General features: G+C 38.5%; 1 protein-coding gene across 2 annotated transcripts in view; it reads right to left on the reverse strand.

The window, feature by feature from the left end:
- The window catches only part of ptprz1b (protein tyrosine phosphatase receptor type Z1b), a 40,688-nt gene that overhangs the window by 15,366 nt on the left and 4,575 nt on the right, over positions 1–20,747 (reverse strand). For both annotated transcript variants that reach the window (XM_082168028.1, XM_082168027.1), the window contains exons 2-10: positions 14,199–14,264; positions 5,832–6,011; positions 5,206–5,357; positions 4,929–5,024; positions 4,729–4,795; positions 4,494–4,651; positions 2,616–2,766; positions 1,545–1,729; positions 1,251–1,377 (exon numbers count right to left, since the gene is read on the reverse strand). In XM_082168028.1, coding sequence (XP_082024154.1) covers positions 1,251–1,377; positions 1,545–1,729; positions 2,616–2,766; positions 4,494–4,651; positions 4,729–4,795; positions 4,929–5,024; positions 5,206–5,357; positions 5,832–6,011; positions 14,199–14,264 — 1,182 coding nt within the window. The remainder of the gene's footprint in view (positions 1–1,250; positions 1,378–1,544; positions 1,730–2,615; positions 2,767–4,493; positions 4,652–4,728; positions 4,796–4,928; positions 5,025–5,205; positions 5,358–5,831; positions 6,012–14,198; positions 14,265–20,747) is intronic.

Here is a 20,747-nt window from a genome sequence, read left to right on the forward strand (position 1 = left end):
TCTTGCAGTTGATGGAGATTTGTGGGATGCACATCCAGGGCACGAAGCTCCCCTTCCACCACATCCCAAAGATGCTCTATTGGGTTGAGATCTGGTGACTGTGAGGGTCATTTTAGTACAGTGAACTCATTGTCATGTTCAAGAAACCAATTTGAAATGATTCGAGCTTTGTGACATGGTGCATTATCCTGCTGGAAGTAGCCATCAGAGGATGGGTACATGGTGGTCATAAAGGGATGGACATGGTCAGAAACAATGCTCAGGTAGGCCGTGGCATTTAAACCATGCCCAATTGGCACTAAGGGGCCTAAAGTGTGCCAAGAAAACATCCCCCACACCATTACACCACCACCACCACCACCCTGCACAGTGGTAACAAGGCATGATGGATCCATGTTCTCATTCTGTTTACGCCAAATTCTGACTCTACCATCTGAATGTCTCAACAGAAATCGAGACTCATCAGACCAGGCAACATTTTTACAGTCTTCAACTGTCCAATTTTGGTGAGCTCGTGCAAATTGTAGCCTCTTTTTCCTATTTGTAGTGGAGATGAGTGGTACCCGGTAGGGGTCTTCTGCTGTTGTAGCCCATCCGCCTCAAGGTTGTGCGTGTTGTGGCTTCACAAATGCTTTGCTGCATACCTCGGTTGTAACGAGTGGTTATTTCAGTCAAAGTTGCTCTTCTATCAGCTTGAATCAGTCGGCCCATTCTCCTCTGACCTCTAGCATCAACAAGGCATTTTCGCCCACAGGACTGCAGCATACTGGGTGTTTTTCCCTTTTCACACCATTCTTTGTAAACCCTAGAAATGGTTGTGCGTGAAAATCCCAGTAACTGAGCAGATTGTGAAATACTCAGACCGGCCCGTCTGGCACCAACAACCATGCCACGCTCAAAATTGCTTAAATCATTCATTAAATGCTTTCCCATTCTGACATTCAGTTTGGAGTTCAGGAGATTGTCTTGACCAGGGCCACACCCCTAAATGCATTGAAGCAACTGCCATGTGATTGGTTGATTAGATAATTGCATTAATGAGAAATTGAACAGGTGTTCCTAATAATCCTTTAGGTGAGTGTATATATATATATAAAAAAAAATTTTTTATATATATATATATATATATATATATATATATATATTTTTTTTTTTTTTTTTTACTTTTGATATTGGTGTGAAATTTGCTCCAGACATTTTTTTTTACATTTTTGTGAGATTCTCCAATTTTTGGTTTGATTCAGCATTACCAGGGTCTTCAAGAGGCATGTCCACAATAACCTGGTCACTCATTTTTCCGGTCAAGCCATTCGTGCACAGCGCCACCACTTGGACAACATAGCTACTGTTCGCTAGCAGATTATGAATAATGGCCCCCTGAAAGAAAAAAAAGAGAATACTATTTCATAACACCTGTTTTTAACCATCAGTATAGTCTAACCATGAACTATCAGCTATCATGTAACAATGTTGACTGAAATATCCAAGCTTCAGTCAACACAGTCATATTAAACGCCTCACGTGGATGGGCTAAAAGTACTCACCACATCCTGGTCTCCGTCTGTCAGATACTGTTGTTTGGGTGGGTCTTTGCCCTGGAGTCTTTGGTAGGTGACGGAGTAGCGCTCGATGGCGGTGTCATAGACGGCCCGTGGCCTCTCCCACGTCACCACGATGCCGGTGTAGTTCTCAGAGTCTGCCTGCACGTTCTGCGGTTCGGAGCTGCACACTAAACACAGAAGAGCTTGAAATTACATTGAACTGACTTGAGCTGAATAATTACAGCTGTACAACTTCGTTTCATAATTGATGAACTTTTCACAGTTATTGTTGAACTGAACTCAATCAACACTAAACCGAACTGAGATGATTTAAGGGTTAGTTCATGCAAAAATGAAAATTCTGTCATTAATTACTCACCCTCGTGTCGTTCCAAACTCGTTAGACTTTTGTTCATCTTTGGAACACAAATGAAGATCTTTTTTATTAAATCTGAGAGCTTTCTGTCCCTCCGTTGACAGCAATGCGACTGACACTTTGATGCTTCAAAAAGTTCATAAAGCGATCGTAAAACTAATCCATATGAATTAAAGCGGTTTAGTCCAATTTTTCTGAAGAGACATGATCGCTTTATATGATGAACAGATTGAATTTAGGCTTTCATTCACATATTCCAAAGATGAACAAAAGTCTTATGGGTTTGGAACGACACGAGGATGAGTAATTAATGACAGAATATTCAATTCTGAGAGAATATTATGTTATTGGATCATGCTTTCGTTCTAATAAGGAGCCGTAACTTTAGGCAAATATCAGTAACTTACAAAATTGCTTCTAAATCAACTCTGTTTGAAACAGAATTGGTGCATTTGTTTTCTTGGAAAAGCTCCAAAGTGTGGTTTCCAGGCAACACACATTCACTGCAGGGTTTTTAAAAAGCGCAAAAAGCATGTGTGTCCACGGTCAGAGAAGGAGGAGATGCATGCGAACACTCGATTTGACCTTGAGAGATGACCTCTCACTCCTCTCTGATCCTTATTTTATGTATCACAGGCACATACTTGTTTCTGAGTGTCTTTGTTAGGCTGCGCTGTGTGAGTGTGTGTTATACATACTGGGTGCAGGGACTTCCTCTGTGCCTGTGTAGGATGAAAACACTTGTCCCATGAACTGCTGTTGTTGTTCTCTGTAGTTATTTTGCAGGTAGTCGGTCAACATGACGTATCCGGCCTGCTGTATGGTCATCACCTCACAGAAGACCTCCAGCTACAAATATACAAAAATGATGCAACGAATAATGAGACGATAATAAGACAAGATTACAAGACCTTGCTTACAGTTGAATAATAAAAGTAATAATGTCAGTGAATTAGTGTTTGGCATGGTAATGGATATGACAATGTTGATATGTTTAGTCTTGGTGGAATAGATCTGCTACGCTTCTGCTGCTTTTGCAGAGCAAGTACAGGACTTGCTACTGCTAATACACACATGACACGCTGCTGTGAGCAAGTAAGACATGCTGCTGATGCACAATATAGCATGAATTACCCGTAGCAGATCTATACAGGTGGAGCTGGGGATGGTGGAGGGTTTCTGAAAGCATGTTGCAACTGCTACAGAAAATGCTGAACAGTATTTGAAGGTTGAGCAGCGAGCTCATTGGCTACTGATACAGCAGGAACCAATCAGCTGTGCCCTATAGAAAATGATGTGATTGCAAGAGTTTTGAGTTAAGGACCGATCATCCTGCACCATCTAGAGTTTCATGACAGAGCTTTGTATTAATAATAATAATCATCATAATAATGTAAAATGTAGTATTTTGTCAAATACTGTTGAAATAACATTAAATAAAAATACATAAATAAGATATTGGAAAATATATACAATCAACAAACAAAAATAAATTAAGAAGACAATTAAATACATACGAAACAATGTACAGTCAGCAGTCCTTATGACCAAATAAACACTTATTTTTAGATGATGACTGGCTGACTATATATATATATAATCTCACAAGTTAGTTATGTCCGGATACTAACCAACTTACTAAAACTAACAAAATAACCAACTAGCTAAAACTAATTAAATAACTAAATAAAACTAGCCAAAACTAACTAACTAAAACCAACAAAATAACTAACTTTAACTAACTTACTAAAACGAAATAACTAACTTAAACTAACTAACTAAAACTAACTAAATTGTGCAAGAAGAGCATTAAACAACAAATAGAGAGATGCAACAGACCAATCAGAATAAAGTAATTCAGAGAGCAATGTTACAACCAAAATGACAGAGCAAGTCTCCGAATTAGCTTGCACATCCAAATTTACTAACAAGTTCATTTATTATTATTTTTTCTTTATATTGACTGTATTTAAATTGGATCAAGATGAATGAGGGTGAATAGCTTTATATGCACGAGTGAATTTATGCAAATGCTGAACCAGCGCTAAAGATTCATCAGCTATACATAAGCGTGCCTGTGTTTCGCCCCATCAAATTTTCATGCCCAAGAAACAGGCTGTGTTTAAAGTGGATCAGGCATGAGAGAGAAGAAAAAATAGCTACACAACCGCATGACAAAAAAAAACCCTCCTCGCATCTTAAAACTGAGCTTTAAAGTGCATCTGGATAAGAGGGGCAAAGTTGCATCCCCTCCACCGAGGGCTTATCTCTGATCCACACGTCAGGCGGCGGCCAGCTGAAATATTAATGCACACGCCTCCGTTTGCTCAAGAATAGCTTAAAGGGGCTGTCAGGGATGTATTCACCACGCTCCATTTTTAGGCGAGGGGTTTCGCTCTCTCTCTCTCTCTCCCTCGCTTTCTTTCTCTCGGTCTCTCACACACAAACACAAAAGAGCCATCGGCTGCAATAGTGACCCCAAACTTCTCACTAGCCTGATCTTCAAGACTCTTGTGACTTTATTTAGCCAAATTATGTGTTGCACTTGCACAGAAAATAATCTGAGACGTCCTGACCTGGGTTTCTGAGATGGCCACTGTGTTTTTAAACACGATCCACTCCACGTTCTCCGAGCAGGGTGGCGCGGTGAGTGAGCCATTGTACATGAAGTATTTTTCGGGGGACTGTGGAAGGAGAGGCCGCAAAGAAAACGCTTCCAGAGGGCTGCTTTTACCTTAACGTCAGATAGAAGCATGTTATTGCAGATGAATTTGAAATAATGAAAATGATATGTGAAAAACAAGGATGTACCAAATCGGCTCACGCTGTTCACCCCGTCGATGATGGCCACATAATCCTGGTTGTCTTCAATGCTGGCCTAAGGAACAGATCAAAGTCTTTAAAGTCATTATAATAAAAAGGTTACAGATGCACCATGCCATGGTGACGTCATACGGGTTAATATACAGTGTGTATAAGCGTGTATGATGTTCGCAGGATGTAAATATCACCTCAAAAAAGACAGCTACAGCAGCAATCTTTCCTCCGCTACTTATCGCCTCGTCTATGGATTCAAACTCCTCTTCATCAAAACAATATATCTGCATCTGAGAGAGAGAGAGAGAGACTCAATTCCATATATTTCATTTATAGTCAACATGAGTTCATATTTGACTTTTATTTTAACATGGTATGATTAGTGGGAAATTAAATGAATGCATTTCCATGTTATCCTCAATCTTACAGAGAACCTGATTCACTGTGATTTATACGTGTGGTGAAGTTTACCTCCAGAGGGAAGCTGTTGCCGTTGAGGCTGTGTTCAGAGCCGTCTGCAGTGGCGTTACATCGGCCCCAATGGAACGTGATCCTGCCCACTTTAAACCTGGATCTGAGCCCACCTCCACTTATGAAGTACTGACCGTTCAGACTGATTACCACTGAGAAACATGATACACACACACACACACACACAAACTCAATGACCGCGAGGTCCATACGCAAATGTGTTCTAATTGCTCATACTTCAGCTTTCATCTCTTCGCCTTGATAAAAGATTCATTTTAAGCTGAGCCTTTTGTGCTGGAATAATCTGTCATTCTCACAGTGTCAAATCAGAACAAAAAGCTTTTCTTCTGTGCTCCTGTAAAAGCACAGACCATCCAAAGCCACCCAGCTGCCATTCACAGGTAAGAAAAAGAAATACGATTGTCATTTCAGGAGATTTTATTCTTCAACAGCTCCATTAGTCCGCCAGCGATTAATCTCAGGTCGTAATTGCATTCGTCGGACGACATCGCTCTGGGGAGTTAACCTGTCAGTATAATTTCACTGAGTGCTGTTTAAAAAGCGGTTTTATCCCCAACTGAACAAACGTCTTGTAAACACCAGAAACCCAGTGAGGGTGTGCAGACCTGTTTTGCCATCATTGGTGATGGTGGTGGAATCGGCGGTGGGCTGTTCCCAGTTCTCCAGCTGCAGGTTCTGGTACTGCATCCTAACCTGAGTGAACTCCTCACTGATGTCAATGGGAGACTGCCTGGCATTGCCGCAGACTGGATATTTCTTTGTCCAATGCTTCTGGTTTAGGGCCCCTGTAAAGAGTAAGGGTATGACAAATGAACAAGGGAATAATCTTGCAACAAATCAGATAAAGATTTGTTGTCTTAATAATTGCAACAAAACATTTAGATTCATTTTTAGGTCAATTTATATGGATCCATACACTCTCAGAAAATAAAATACATAATTGTACCTTTAGGGGTATAATGGCTTGTCACTGGGGCTGTACCCTCAAGGGTACAATATTGTACCTTAACCTTTAAAAGAAACGGTACATATATGTACCTTTTAAAGCTTTTTGACCCTCAAAAAGGTACATATATGTACCTTGAGGTCCAATAATAAGCCCTATGGGGTACGTTAGTTTGTACCTTGGGGGACAGAAATGGACTCCTACTGTACCCCTATTTCTGACAGTGTATAAGGCAAAGGTGCAATAACCAGCCAACGTTTCTGTCTTTGACCATTTTAATCACCTTTATTTGTTCATTTAAATAGTCACTCAATGTGCCAATATTCAATTTATTCATTAAAAAGAAAAATCTAGTCTCAGTTAATGAGCTCATAACTTCTTGTATAATCCAAGAACTGCTAAAATGCTAAACAAAAGCAGTTTTACGAATAGAAAGAGCAGCAGATATCCCAAAAAAATAATTATGTGGATGAGCTACAACAGTGCATTCAGAATTTTCGGTTTCGTCAGAGTTTTAATTTCGGTGCATAATATATATATAAGTTTCTCCATAACAACATTGCTCATCAACTATCCTTTTGTTAAAATGTTAAGCATGGAAAATGCAATGCTTTTTCTGCATTATAGTCCTTATAAAGAGTCTAAAAGTTCCATTTAATATCTTAATATTTATTAGATGTAGTTTATTAAAGCATATGCCAAAGCTGTGACCTAGTGTTCAGTAACACATTGTGGGTCAAACTTCTGTTTCACCATTTTCCAGATCCTCTTCTGAGTATAATGTTCTGTTCTATCTATTGTAAACTATAAATAAAAGGCCAAACATATCAGCATATGGCAGCAAACTGAGGCACATGGTATGGCATATGAAGAGTCAGTGCTGATCAGAGCAAAATAATGCCACTTGCAGTGGTGTTGAACACATATACTGAACACTATGGCATATCACACTGACTTCACCAGATGATAAACTCACGGAGCAGATGGCAATGGGTCACACATCACTGAACAAGCACGAGCTATTAACCACACACACACAAACAAACATAAACACATCTGATTAAAATTGTCCCCGAGGACGCCTCTTTAACTACATGATGAAACGTAAGATCTGAATTAGCAGCTTTAATGTTCCCTGGCAGGACAATTACAGTGTGTATTTTCACAGTGATTTCACTTTCACCTCCCGAGCTGGCCGTTAATTCTTCACCCTCTAAAGCTACAACATAATTAATATGTCTCTAAAAGGCTATTAAGAATTAGGCTGAGAGGACAGAACCACATCCTCGAGGTGCTTAATATCGACATGCGAGACAAACGTCTGCTATTAGCCTGATTGATGGCGTCCACATTCAACAGGAAAACAGCGTCTGCTGGCAAAATGAACTACGAGTCTGTCAGGTTACAGCGGTGCAGCATCTGGCCCGGCAGACACACACATACGCCGCGACGTGGATACGCTGTAATCAAAGAGAACGGCTGCTGCTATGGTAACCGGTAGAGATGTGGCATAAATGCAGAGCCTGAAGTCATTTAAAGGATTCTGAGACCTCTGGGGCTGTTCTGACATTTCGAATATTTCTGTTGCAATAACAGGTAGGATGCGCTTTGGCCTTTGAAGCAATCTGCCGTTTCATGACGCATGGGAATGAACAATCGCATATGGGAATGGTTATTGTGGAATCCTCCCCCTCCATAATGACACCCTGATCCATCCCGACATTCAGTCTGATTACACCAGCCAATTATCCACAACAGTTTCCTCTCAATTTCCACTGAGGAAGTTCAGCAAAGGGCAGAAGTAGAACACACAACAGTAGTGAATGTCTGTGGATCCACTACAAATTAAAAAAGGAGCAGCTGTTCACAAAAAAACACTCCTTGTCTAATGGTTAACTACGGAAGCCCTGAACCGCAACAAAAAAAAAAAAAAAAAAAAAATCCGTAAAAAAAAAAAAAAAATTCTAGCATTTCGAGATTAAAGTCGAAACATTTCGAGATTAAAGTCGAAACATTTCGAGATTAAAGTCGAAACATTTCGAGAATAAAGTCAAAATATTTCGAGATTAAAGTCGAAACATTTCGAGATTAAAGTCGAAACATTTCGAGATTAAAGTCGAAACATTTCGAGAATAAAGTCGAAACATTTCGAGAATAAAGTCGAAACATTTCGAGAATAAAGTCGAAACATTACTAGAATACAGTCTTCTGTAGAAGTTGCGTGTGTGCTTGCCGTTATTTCACATTGCCGCACAGGCATTCATGCGTGTGCGTGCGTGCGTGTGTGTGTGAACTGGAACTACACAAAATAATAGCTTTACTTTTATCTTGCCTTTCAACAAAAGGAAAATCTACCAACATGGCATTAGGCTATAGGACGTTATAAAATATACTGCGCCGAAATAGACTTTAGCCTACAGGCGAAAACACTTTTCAGACTGGATCAAGATATCCAGCTGAATGAATGCATGAATGAGGCATTTATATAGCGCTTTCATAATTACTGTAGGCCTACACTTAAAAGCGCTTTACAATCATTTCAGAGAATCTCTCCTCAACCTCCACCAGTGGTTATATTATATAATATATTATATTTGAGAAACACATACAAAAAATTCAGAATTGGAAGCACTTCCTATGCACCAGTGGACGCGCGCCGTTATGAATGCACACACACGCAACTTCTACAGAAGACTGTATTCTGGTACGTTTTGACTTTATTCTCGAAACGTTTCGACTTTAATCTCGAAACGTTTCGACTTTAATCTCGAAACGTTTCGACTTTAATCTCGAAATACTAGAATTTTTTTTTTTTTTTACCTTTTTTTTTTTTTTTTTTTACGTTGCGTTTCAGGGCTTCCGTAGTTAACAATTGATTAATACATTATAATTAGAAATATAATTATTTATAATATTCATATTACATATGATTTTATAAAATTATAAGTAATCTAATTAAATCTAATTAATTGTATAAATATAATAAATGAATGCAAATATAAAATATCAATGCTAATTATCAAATATATGTAATCAAAATTATATATATATATATATATATATATATATATATATATATATATATATATATATATATAAAATCATAATTTCATAATTTGGCAGCAGGTATATTAGGCTGCTGTCACTTTAAGACCTGATGCAAGGCCATTATACTGTTAAACGTGTTTTCTTTCTCAACTGTTTATGTTCACTTAAAATAAAACTGACTGTGTTTAAGTGAATACTCGCCAAGACCGGCTTTTTGACATTATTTTGTGTGTATTTGACTGATTAAACACAAACAGTGAAAAATGACTCAATTTAATACAGAGGCGGCTTTATGTACGTGCACTTTGAGTGTGACCATAAAATTTGTGGCAATGAGTAAAATTATGCACAATACGTGAAATCCCACGCCGAAATTCAAGCCCTGTAACACCAACAATATGCTACTGGAGCAAATGAAAAGAGTGAGTGAGTGGAGGCGGGTTTGTGTGTCAACTCGCCGTCGGAGAGATTAGAGAGCGAGAAAGCGCAGCTGGTATCATGAATCTATCCCGTGGGAAATTTGTATTGGAAGCGTTTCAGATATTTCAGTATCTATATGTATATAAATCAGTTTTTTTGACAACACTACATTTCACTTATTATTTCCGATGCCTTTTTAAAAGACTATAAGTGTAAAATGTGTATATTACAAATAAAATTGTATATTAATATATACAGTACATATTCAAATTATGTGTGATGTCACACAGGCAAATATAATTGCATATGACCGCCTCCAGAGCCCACTGGTGTTCAGTCGCTTAACGGTTGACATTTTGCCTACACTGGATATGAGCGTTGTGTCGCGTCAAAAGCAAATAGAACCCATTATAATCACTGATGCTGTCTACACCGTATACAGCACACAGACGCACTTCAGAAGGATCCCAGTGTCAGGAACAAGTGGATGGTTTAAAAATTAATGTAGCTTGGGTGTGAGTAACTTGTAGTGTCGTTTCCATGGCAACGTGTGTTGCAGCTTGTGTACACCATAAAGCAATGTCTCTTTTGCGATCGATCAGTAATTTACACGTCAACATTTGCTGTAGGAAAAACCTATGTAATTTGTATACATTACGTCTAATAAAACTGAGATCATGAGCTATAATAGCAGAGGTGCTTCTGAGGACGTAGGCGGGAGTCTCGTTTATAAACGCTCTATCCGCAGGTTATCAGAGCATGTAGATTAGAGGAAAGAGCTGCAGCCCCCGCAGCAGATGGAGACGGGAGAGGGACCGATGCCAGAGGCAGGAATCACACGCACCCCTGGGGTTCGGAAAACAGGGTCAACAGGGGACGGGCATGCTACAGTAACCAATGATCATGAGCAGATTCAAGAACTGTCCCAAAACTAAGTCGACAGTACTGCCTACATACACAGCTGCATCCTGACTGAAATGGAACCTAATAAGCGACTAATTTGGAACGCTCTACATAAGCACACTATTATATGATATAGTGAATATTCAGTATTCGCCTGTTGGTTTACATCGCAAAGCATTCCAGGATTTGCTTTTCCCATGATATTTAAAAACATTGAAAGCTAATTCAGAATGATTTCTGTTATTTTCAAAATAAAAGGTATCTGGTCCATTGCATTTGCCTGAATGTTCCCACAGTAAAGGATGCTAATACGGATTAGAAGTGAAGAAAAGGTGTTAGCGTTTTAAAGCACTCCTGTGGAAATAGACATGGGATATTGCTCATTTAATCGTGTGACCAGATTGCGAGACCTCGATATCTGTTCACATAAATTCACAAATAGTGCATAATGAAAAAAAGAAAATAGACATTTCCCACACATCAGGAGGAAATCTGAAGTGTTAGAGTCACTGTGTGACTGTCAGCTGAAGTTCCAAGGGTCTATGAACAAATTAGCATTCAAGCTTGACAACTTTTGTTTGAGGAGAGAGGGTTTTACGTGAAACAATTAGAGTTAAACAGAGAAACGTGTATCGTTCTATTTCTTCACAGGTTTGTGCTGGGCCTCACAATCAAGCGTGTTCTTTCACATGTTAATTCATTTAGTTTCGACTCAGTGAACACACGCACACGCACACACACACACACACACGCACGGTCAGTATCCTACTCTACTTCAATCATTCAAACAATATTTGTTCAATGTGACTCAGTGACTCAGTTTTGGCCCTTATGGAAGCTTGTCTCTGCCACTGAATAAAAAATAAAAAAGATAATTGTGACTTTTCATCTCACAATTCAGACTTTTTTTCTCGCAATAGCAAGTTTACATCTCACAATTCTGATTTTTTTTTCTCAGAATTGCTTGACATAAACTCACAATTGTTAGTTATAAAGTCAGAATTGCGTGATATAAAGTCACAATTGCACGTTATAAAGTCACAATTGCGTGATATGAAGTCACACTTGCCAGTTATAAAGTCAGAATTGTGATAAAAACTCGCAATTGTATGATATAAAGTCAGAATTGTGTAATATGAAGTCGCACTTGCCAGTTTTAAAATCAGAATTGCGATATAAACTCGCAATTGCGTGTTATAAAGTAAGAATTGTGTAATACGAAGTCGCACTTGCCAGTTTTAAAAGTCAGAATTACATGATATGAACTTGCAATTGTGTGTTATAAAGTCAGAATTGTGATAGTCACAATTACGTGTTATAACGACAGAATTGCGTGATATAAAGTTGCAATTGCGTGTTATAAAGTCAGAATTGTGTTATAAAGTCGCAATTACGTGTTATAACGACAGAATTGCGTGATATAAAGTTGCAATTGCGTGTTATAAAGTCAGAATTGTGTTATAAAGTCGCAATTACATGTTATAAAGTCAGAATTGTGTGATAGTCGCAATTGCGTGTTATAACGCCAGAATTGTGCGATATAGTGGCAATTGCGTGTTATAACGCCAGAATTGTGCGATATAGTGGCAATTGCGTGTTATAAACTCGCAATTGCGTGTTATAACGTCAGAATTGCGTGATATAAAGTAGCAATTGCGTGTTATAATGGCAGAATTGTGTGATAGTCGCAATTGCGTGTTATAACGTCAGAATTGCGTGATATAAAGTAGCAATTGTGTGTTATAAAGTCAGAATTGTGTGATAGTCGCAATTGCGTGTTATAACATCAGAATTACGTGATATAAAGTAGCAATTGCGTGTTATAATGGCAGAATTGTGTGGTAGTCGCAATTGCGTGTTATAACGTCAGAATTGCGTGATATAAAGTAGCAATTGTGTGTTATAAAGTCAGAATTGTGTGATAGTCGCAATTGCGTGTTATAACGTCAGAATTGCGTGATATAAAGTAGCAATTGCGTGTTATAATGGCAGAATTGTGTGGTAGTCGCAATTGCGTGTTATAACGTCAGAATTGCGTGATATAAAGTAGCAATTGTGTGTTATAAAGTCAGAATTGTGTGATAGTCGCAATTGCGTGTTATAACGTCAGAATTGCGTGATATAAAGTAGCAATTGCGTGTTATAATGGCAGAATTGTGTGATAGACGCAATTGCGTGTTATAACGTCAGAATTGCGTGATATAAAGTTGCAATCGCGTTTTATAACGTCAGAATTGCATGATATAAAAGTAGCAATTGCGTGTTATAATGGCAGAATTGTGTTATAAAGTCGCAATTGCATGTTATAAATTCAGAATCACGTGATATAGTCGCAATTGTGTGTTATAAAGTCCGAATTGCATGATATGAACTCGTAATTCTTTTTTGACTCTCAAAGACCTTTTTTGGACTTTGTAACACGCAATTGCGACTTTATATCTCACAATTCTGTGAAAAGAAGTCAGAATTGCGAGATATAAACTCGCAATTGCAAGTTACAAAGTCCAAGTCAGAATTCTAACTTTATAACTCACAATTCTGACTTTATAACTCGCAATTATGAGATTATTCTATGGAAGAAAAATAATGTCAAATGTTTTTGAAATAAAAAGCCTGTTGAATTGCACTACTTGAAAAAAATAAGCATTACATTAACCATGCTTGCATTTTAATGCATTGTATTTTTAGGGCTTGCATTTTTATGGGCTGAAATTCAACATGGTTGAATATTTAAGCTGTGAAAATTTAAATTAAAAACATTTCAAACACCAAACATTTTAAATAATCCATATTCACCTTTCATATTTCACTTCCAAAATATTCAAACTGTTTAAAAATACAACCTATAATATTCAACAGGCATTTTTCGGTCCATTTTATTTCGCTTTGCAAATTCGCTTCCACAAATTTAGTGGTTCAAATTCGACAGTAAATTCAACATAGACATCCAGGAACTGCAGGAACTGTTCTACTAACTGTTGCTGGTCTTCGTCAACAACACGCGCTTTTGCACCCCCTGCTGGTGAGATCGACTAACAGCAGATGGAGAGTATGCTCGGCAATCTACTGCTTTTCCTGCAGTTCCTGGATGTCTATGTTGAATTTACTGTCGAATTTGAACCACTGAATTTGTGGAAGCGAATTTGCAAAGCGAAATAAAATGGACCGAAAAATGCCTGTTGAATATTATAGGTTGTATTTTTTAAACAGTTTGAATATTTTGGAAGTGAAATATGAAATATAATTATTCCCAATTACCGGAAACAAGCTTCCATAGTTTTTCTACCATTTTTAAAGCGGCCTCCGGCTCGATTTAAAAGCCACAAGTCAAGGGCCTCACACAATCCTGAATGTCACCAGCTCTTTTTTTAAAGACTTTAGTATCTTAAAGTGTCTAAGACTTTCAGCTAATCTCCTGCACAGGCGGGTCAGTGGCAGTGTGTGCTGGTACCTCTCATTCAGAAGGTCGACTCACTGCCGTCTTTCTAATGGAGAGCGGACATTGATCCGTCATTATTCACTTCCATCTACTGCTACCTTATCCCTATCTCTCGCTCAAAGGAGAAAAGGTTTTTAAGGCTTTAAGCCAGTGGCATGCCACACTGAAGTCTGGTAAAAAGCACACAATAAGGGCATTTGTTCGTTGTCTACCTACCTGTGTAAGACCAGTCAACGTCCTCGGTGAGTTTGCGCTGCCCTCTTAGGTACGGCGTGGCCAGATCTGGAATGGGAAAGATGAGGAGAGTTGGAGTCAATGCATCAGTAATTCAGAGGAGTACAAATGCATGAGGCGTAAAGCCTGTGTCCTGTACACTTACAGTCTTTAATTTCATAGAAACCACAAAAATAAAACAACAATCTTTGGAATCAACAGTGTTGTAATCCATTATACAAGGGTTTTTTTGGGGTTTCGCCAATGCAAAAGTTGCCACAATGAGGCTAGGTTGCATGATGTGGATGCTAGGGTGTTGCTAAGGTGTTATAAGTGATGTATATAATGCAATGCTAGTGTATTGCTTAGTAATTTCTAGGGTGTTGTGGATGTTTACTAAGCCATTGTTATGCAGACACTAAGGAGTTCTAAATGGCATATATAGTGCATTGCTATGTGGTTGCTAGGGTGTTGCTATGTTGCTGCTAAGGTGTTCTAAGGTGTGTACAGTGCATTGCTATAGTGAATTGCTTTGTGATTTCTAGGGTGTTGTAGATGTTTCTAGGTGGTTGTTATGTAGTCGCTAAGGTGTTCTAATTACCACATATGTGACCCTGGACCACAAAACCAGTCTTATGGGTAATTTTTTTTAAATTGAGATTTATACATCATCTGAAAGCGGAATACACAATCTTTCCATTGATGTATGGTTTGTTAGGATAGGACAATATTTGGCAGAGATACAACTATTTGAAAATCTGGAATCTGAGGGTACAGAAAAATCGAAATATTGAGAAAATCGCCTTTAAAGTTGTCCATTTCTATTGGCGATAGTGCTGCATCCATTCACAAAAATAAATGTTTTATATATTTAAGGTGGGAAATTTACTAAATATCTTCATGGAACATGATCTTTACTTAATATCCTAATGATTTTGGGCATAAAAGAAAAATCTATAATTTTGACCCATACAATGTATTGTTGGCTATTGCCACAAATATACCCATGCGACTTGTGACTGGTTTTGTGGTCCAGGGTCACATATAGTATTTTTATGTGATTGCTAAGGTGTTGCTATGTTGTTGGTAAGGTGTTCTAGGTGGTTTACAGTGAAAACTCAGAACACGATGTGATTTTTAGGGTGTTGTGGATGTTTGCCAGGGTGCTGCTATGTAGTTACTAAGGTGTTCTAAGTGGTATATATTGCATTGCTATGTGGTTGTTAGGGGGTTGCTATGTTGCTGCTAAGGTGTTCTAAATGGTATATATTGCATTGCTATGTGGTTGCAAGAGTGTTCTGGGCAGTTGTTAGGGTATCACAGTAGGTTATGCTTTTAAAATGAGGTCATCAGACTGAAGCGGCCCTTCCTATTTCACCATCTTTCATTACTCTCTCCAGTGACTGTGGTGTGAATATCTCTAAATGAAAGTGTGATGAGGGAAAGGTCATTATTTTAGACTGAGTGACATTACTGTCTGATGTGTGTGCTAGTGTATGGTGTCACATGTATGTGTGTGCTGGAACACATGTGAGGCTGTGAGGACACCTGCCCATACACATCAAAAGACAAATGTCAGTGTGTACAAGGGAAAGTGGAAATGAAAGGATACATGACCTCAAACACACACAGGTGTGTCCAGTTTGTAACCCTAACCTCTAACAATCAACATCTTCATATACTTTGACAGTACACAAAGGAATAGTTTATCCAAAATGTATATAAAAAAAGGCTACACTGAACACAAGTCAAGCTTCAGTGTAAACTGTCCTTCAATTGAAGATGATGAAAACTGACGAAGCATGTAAAAGTCAGTTAAAGAACATTTTAGCATTTTAACAGTCAGTTAAAGAGCATTTTAGCATTTTAACAGTCGTACCCCCTGACCTGACAGCTCTCACATGTAATACGGCCGGCCCTGCCGCAGCCATCCCTGCCTCCCAGAGCCCATTACTCAGTGAATGGTGACTGAGAACCGTGGCTACAATAGATCCTTTGAAGACTTTTGCCACAGAACAGGCCATTATTACAAAGAATACTCAGACACAAGTGATGTTCACAAACATAAGTGCCTCTGCTGTCCATGTAAGGATATTTCTTAGGAAACAGTATAACCTTTTCAATATATTTTTAGTGAGGTCAAATAAACATAACATAAAAGTTAGATGTGATATATAATATATCTATGCTGTATATATACTGTATAAGTGTCTGTGTGTGTCTGTGTCTGTGTGTGTGTGTGTGTGTGTGTGTGTGTGTGTGTGTGTGTGTGTGTGTGTGTGTGTGTATAAATGTGCGTGTGTATGTATGCATGTATATATACTGACTATGTACACACATTATATATTTGCAAACTTTTATTTACTAATATTTGTATATACAATATTATATTTAAAATAATAATAATCATCTACACAATTATTTATAAAAAAAATTAAAAATAATGTTTTTATTATATAAAACAATAATTCTAATATTTATTTAATTAATTTAATTATTAATTTATTTTTAATTGTTTATACACGCACACGCGCGCACACACACACACAGTATGTGTGTGTGTATGTGTGATATCATACATTTAAACATATTATCCTATATTACTTGTTATCATATTTTATATAATACAAATATTTGTTTTGTGCCGTTCAAAAATGTAACAGGGTTGAATATTTCAGGGTTGAAGATCAGTGTCAAGAGCAAACGTGTAAAAAATGCAATGTTAGTTAGCAAACATCATTGCACTACACCACATTATTTAGTATTTACATTCAGTATTCTTGTGGTAAAACATGGTAAAACACACATTTGTTTAGGACATTTCTTTCTTAAAAATAGGCTTTGTGTTTGACGGTTCTGTGGAGTAAATCCCAGTTGGCAGGGTGATGAAGCTGCGAGTGGAAAAAGCTCTTTTGCTCAGCTCATCCCACAAAATCCAGGCCCGTTTCACAGGAACACAGGATCATACTCTGAGGAAGAGCAGCAACCTGCGCCTCAATAAAGCCCCGGAGATTCTCTGGCTCGGGTCCATTTCACAGGCACTGAAAGAAAAGCCTAGGGCAAATTAGATTAAAATTGCTCACAGTTTAATGTTAATGAGTCTATCGACAATAAAACAAGCCCTTCGCCGGACCCCTATTAAATTTCACATCCTGCATTCTCACTGCTCTCTCACAGAACAAAATTAAAAGAAATGGGGATTTTATTGGATTTTACAGATACACATAATGATTAGATATTTAGATATTTTAAAACAAGAAGCAAGAGTTTAAGCCTGTGTTCATGTCATCTGAATGATAAGAGTCACCTTGTGACTTCAATTTTTATTTACTATGGAAGTCAATGGGGACCAGCAGCCGATTGGTAACTCAACATTCTTCAAAATATCTGCTTTTGTGTTCAGCGCAAGAAAGAACATCAAGCAAGTTTACTTGAGAACAACTTGAGGTAAATGATGAGTTCAGTACTCTGAAACTACACAATGTCGTGAGCACACTTTAAGTGCAAAGTTTCACATTCAAGTGCAAAGTTTCTTGAATGAAAACTATCTGGCAGGCAGAAGTTGTTTACTACAGCCTGACTGCAGTCACACGGTCAAAGCCGTCGCACTCGGATGGTGGCTTTGACTGGGAAAGGCTCTCAGTATGCAGACGGTATATCCATGTGTCCAGTACGGCATAGGGAAATGGATGGGGGAGGGATCGTAACCATCCTCTGCCCTCTGCAAACCTCTCTAATTCAAATAAATAAGAGGATTAGAAAAATCTCGGGGAAGCCGGCCAGCACGTCATGTTTCTAAATCATGAACAAAACACGGGGCCTTAAATCTGAGTCCCCCTTCCTCGCCGTGTCACTAAATAACTTCCGACGCAGAGTTCCCTCCCCTCGTCTTGATGAAACGCAGCCTGTGAACTGTTTTGTGTCCGTCGCTGCTCTCACTTGATGGAGAACACCTGTTTGACATTAAGAGGGCGCACAGGGGAACGAAACTGTTAAAATGGACAGCTAATTGAATTATGACGTGTGTTTCCAAGGGCATGGATTATATTCGGATCCCTAAGGTCAAGGATTGGAAAACAGCCAGTTGGGAAATAATAAAACGTCACTATAATGGCAGCAACTTTAGGGCTGGAAATATGACATCCTGAAATAGAATATATAATAATACAATGAAATAATATAATGAAATACTTGCCTAGACGAGAGTTTAAAGGGCTAGTTCACCCAAAATGTTTAATTTTGTCATCATTTGCACACGCTGACATCCAAACCTGTATGACTTTGTTTCTTCGGTGGAATACAAAAGAAGATTTTTTTTCATACAATGAAAGTCAATGGGGTCCAAAACCTACGGAGCCTAAAGGGACATGAGATTAATGAGATAAAAAAAAAAAAAAAAAAAAATTTCAATGCTTTTGTGTTCTCTTGCAAAAGTTTTGCGTCCGCCTGAGAAACTTTGCGTTTGCTCGCAAAACTTTTGCGTTCCCCCGAGAAACTCAAAGAACTCAAAAGTTTTGCAAACTAATACAAAGTTTCTCGGGGGAACGCAAAACATTTGCAAGAGAACGCAAAAAGCATTGACATATTTTTTCCTCATCTCATTTTTCCCCTTACCATGTCCCTTTAGGTGCTCCAAAAAAAAAAAATATATAATAAAAATATATTTTTTTTAAAGTTTCACGTTTTTCAAATTTCATGTTTGAGTTTGTTTCTTGCCATTTCTTTGCGATTATTTGTTAAATATAGGCAACTTCTGAGTGAATATTGTTTCAAAGTCAATTTTCAGTTGATGTTTTTGATGCATTCGAGATACTTCTAAAGAGAGGGAATCCTCATCCGGGGAAGCGTGTTCAGCAGCCTGTGCCAGCTGTTGCTGCAGGGGTCAGAGGGAAAGTGTCATGTGGTCTGCGTGAGAACGCACTGACTGTAGCTGAAGGTAGTAATGCCAGTGAACAGCTGGGGGTTTATACCTTCCCCGACACCCCGGCCCAGTTCTCATATACGCTGCCCTGCCTCCAAGATTCACAGAAACTCACTAATCCAACTTTTAGCAAATGCCTTTATCACTGCATAGTTCTCTAGAAGATAAACTGAGGTCTGAGATGGTTTTGAAGGACACCAGAGGGGAGAAAATCAAGGCTGTGCTGCTCATCCTTTTTTTTTTTACTTTTTTTTTTTTTACTTTTATAAACAATTAACACTCGTACATCCTTGGCCCTGTTCTGAGATTTCCCTGTTGAGCAAGGATGAAAAAATAAACTACTTTTCACCTTGTATAACTAGAAATTATTTTAATCTAAAGAATGCATATTTAGGACAGTTGAGCACTATAAGGGTTTTTTTAAGAGAATGTACATGGTTATTCTGAAAAAAAAAAAAGTATTACATTTTAAAAGTCACTTTAGAAGTAATGCATTACTTTACTAGTTACTTGAAAAAAGTAATCCGATTACGTGACTCGCTTTACTTGCTGGTTAGCACACCAATTAGTGCACAAGCGCTAAAAATGCAACGAAACTAGAAGAAGAAAAAAATAGTCAAAACTATTCAACCTCACTAATGCTAAGTCTGTTGGTACGGGTAGTTTTGCTAGCCTGACTACGTCAGACTTCGTACTTCCGCTCAATTTCAGTTCGCTTCTGTACTCAGTCTGAGATAGCGACCTATCTCCCAGTTTTCCTCCGGCCTCAAAGCAGCCGGCCAATCAACGAACAGAGGGCGAGCTGAGAGCCGTGACGTAGACGCTGATTGTACCGTGGATGCGATTTACTTCACATAATCTGCAAAAGTCGTTCACAGCCATGTTCACTCCGGTATTTCGCTCTATGGTTTTGTTTTCGCATCATACATGTGTTTACAGTGGAAGTTCGATGCGGCTGAGCCGGCGCATAACACACGTCATAACCAAACGTTATGATTTTAAACTTCAGACAAGCGCCCCCCCGCGAGAAAGAAAACGCTTTTCAATCATGCCCTTCCAGACTCTGTCCACGAAGCAAAGCGAAGTAGCAGAGTTTGGTATTACCAGGCTATAGTTTTGCACCCAAACCTTTAATTCGGGGTTTGGGATTTATTTATTCAAATCATCTGCACTACTATTACTACTATTGTCCATTTGTAGTGGTGGTAGCAAAACATAAATAACTGCATCTTTCTAGGACATAAATATTGCTGAGGGACAATATTAACTGTTGTGATCCATAGGTACATCTCAGTAAATCTATTTGACAGCAAATATTTTACTATCGCTATAGTGAACAAGCGCTGTGTCTGACAATACATAATATCCATAATGCTTTTTATCTGGGCACATCCGAGCAGGAGACGCTCTCCATTCAGCCTTAGGACATGCCAGAGGAAACTCCTTGACAACAGACAGAACCTCCGGTGGCGTTCAGCCATTAGGACTTCCTCTCTATCGGCACAGACACCAGGTCAGACCCAATTTGGAAAGGTAACCAAATACTCCATCTTTCTTTAACCGGGGAAAAGCTTTCCTTCCTCGCCTCACTGTCCGTCCGCTGGACCGAGCCAAAGCCAGAACACTGGCAT

This window comes from Leuciscus leuciscus (genome assembly GCF_965113295.1).
Source record: "Leuciscus leuciscus genome assembly, chromosome: 4".
Lineage (NCBI taxonomy): Eukaryota > Metazoa > Chordata > Actinopteri > Cypriniformes > Leuciscidae > Leuciscus > Leuciscus leuciscus.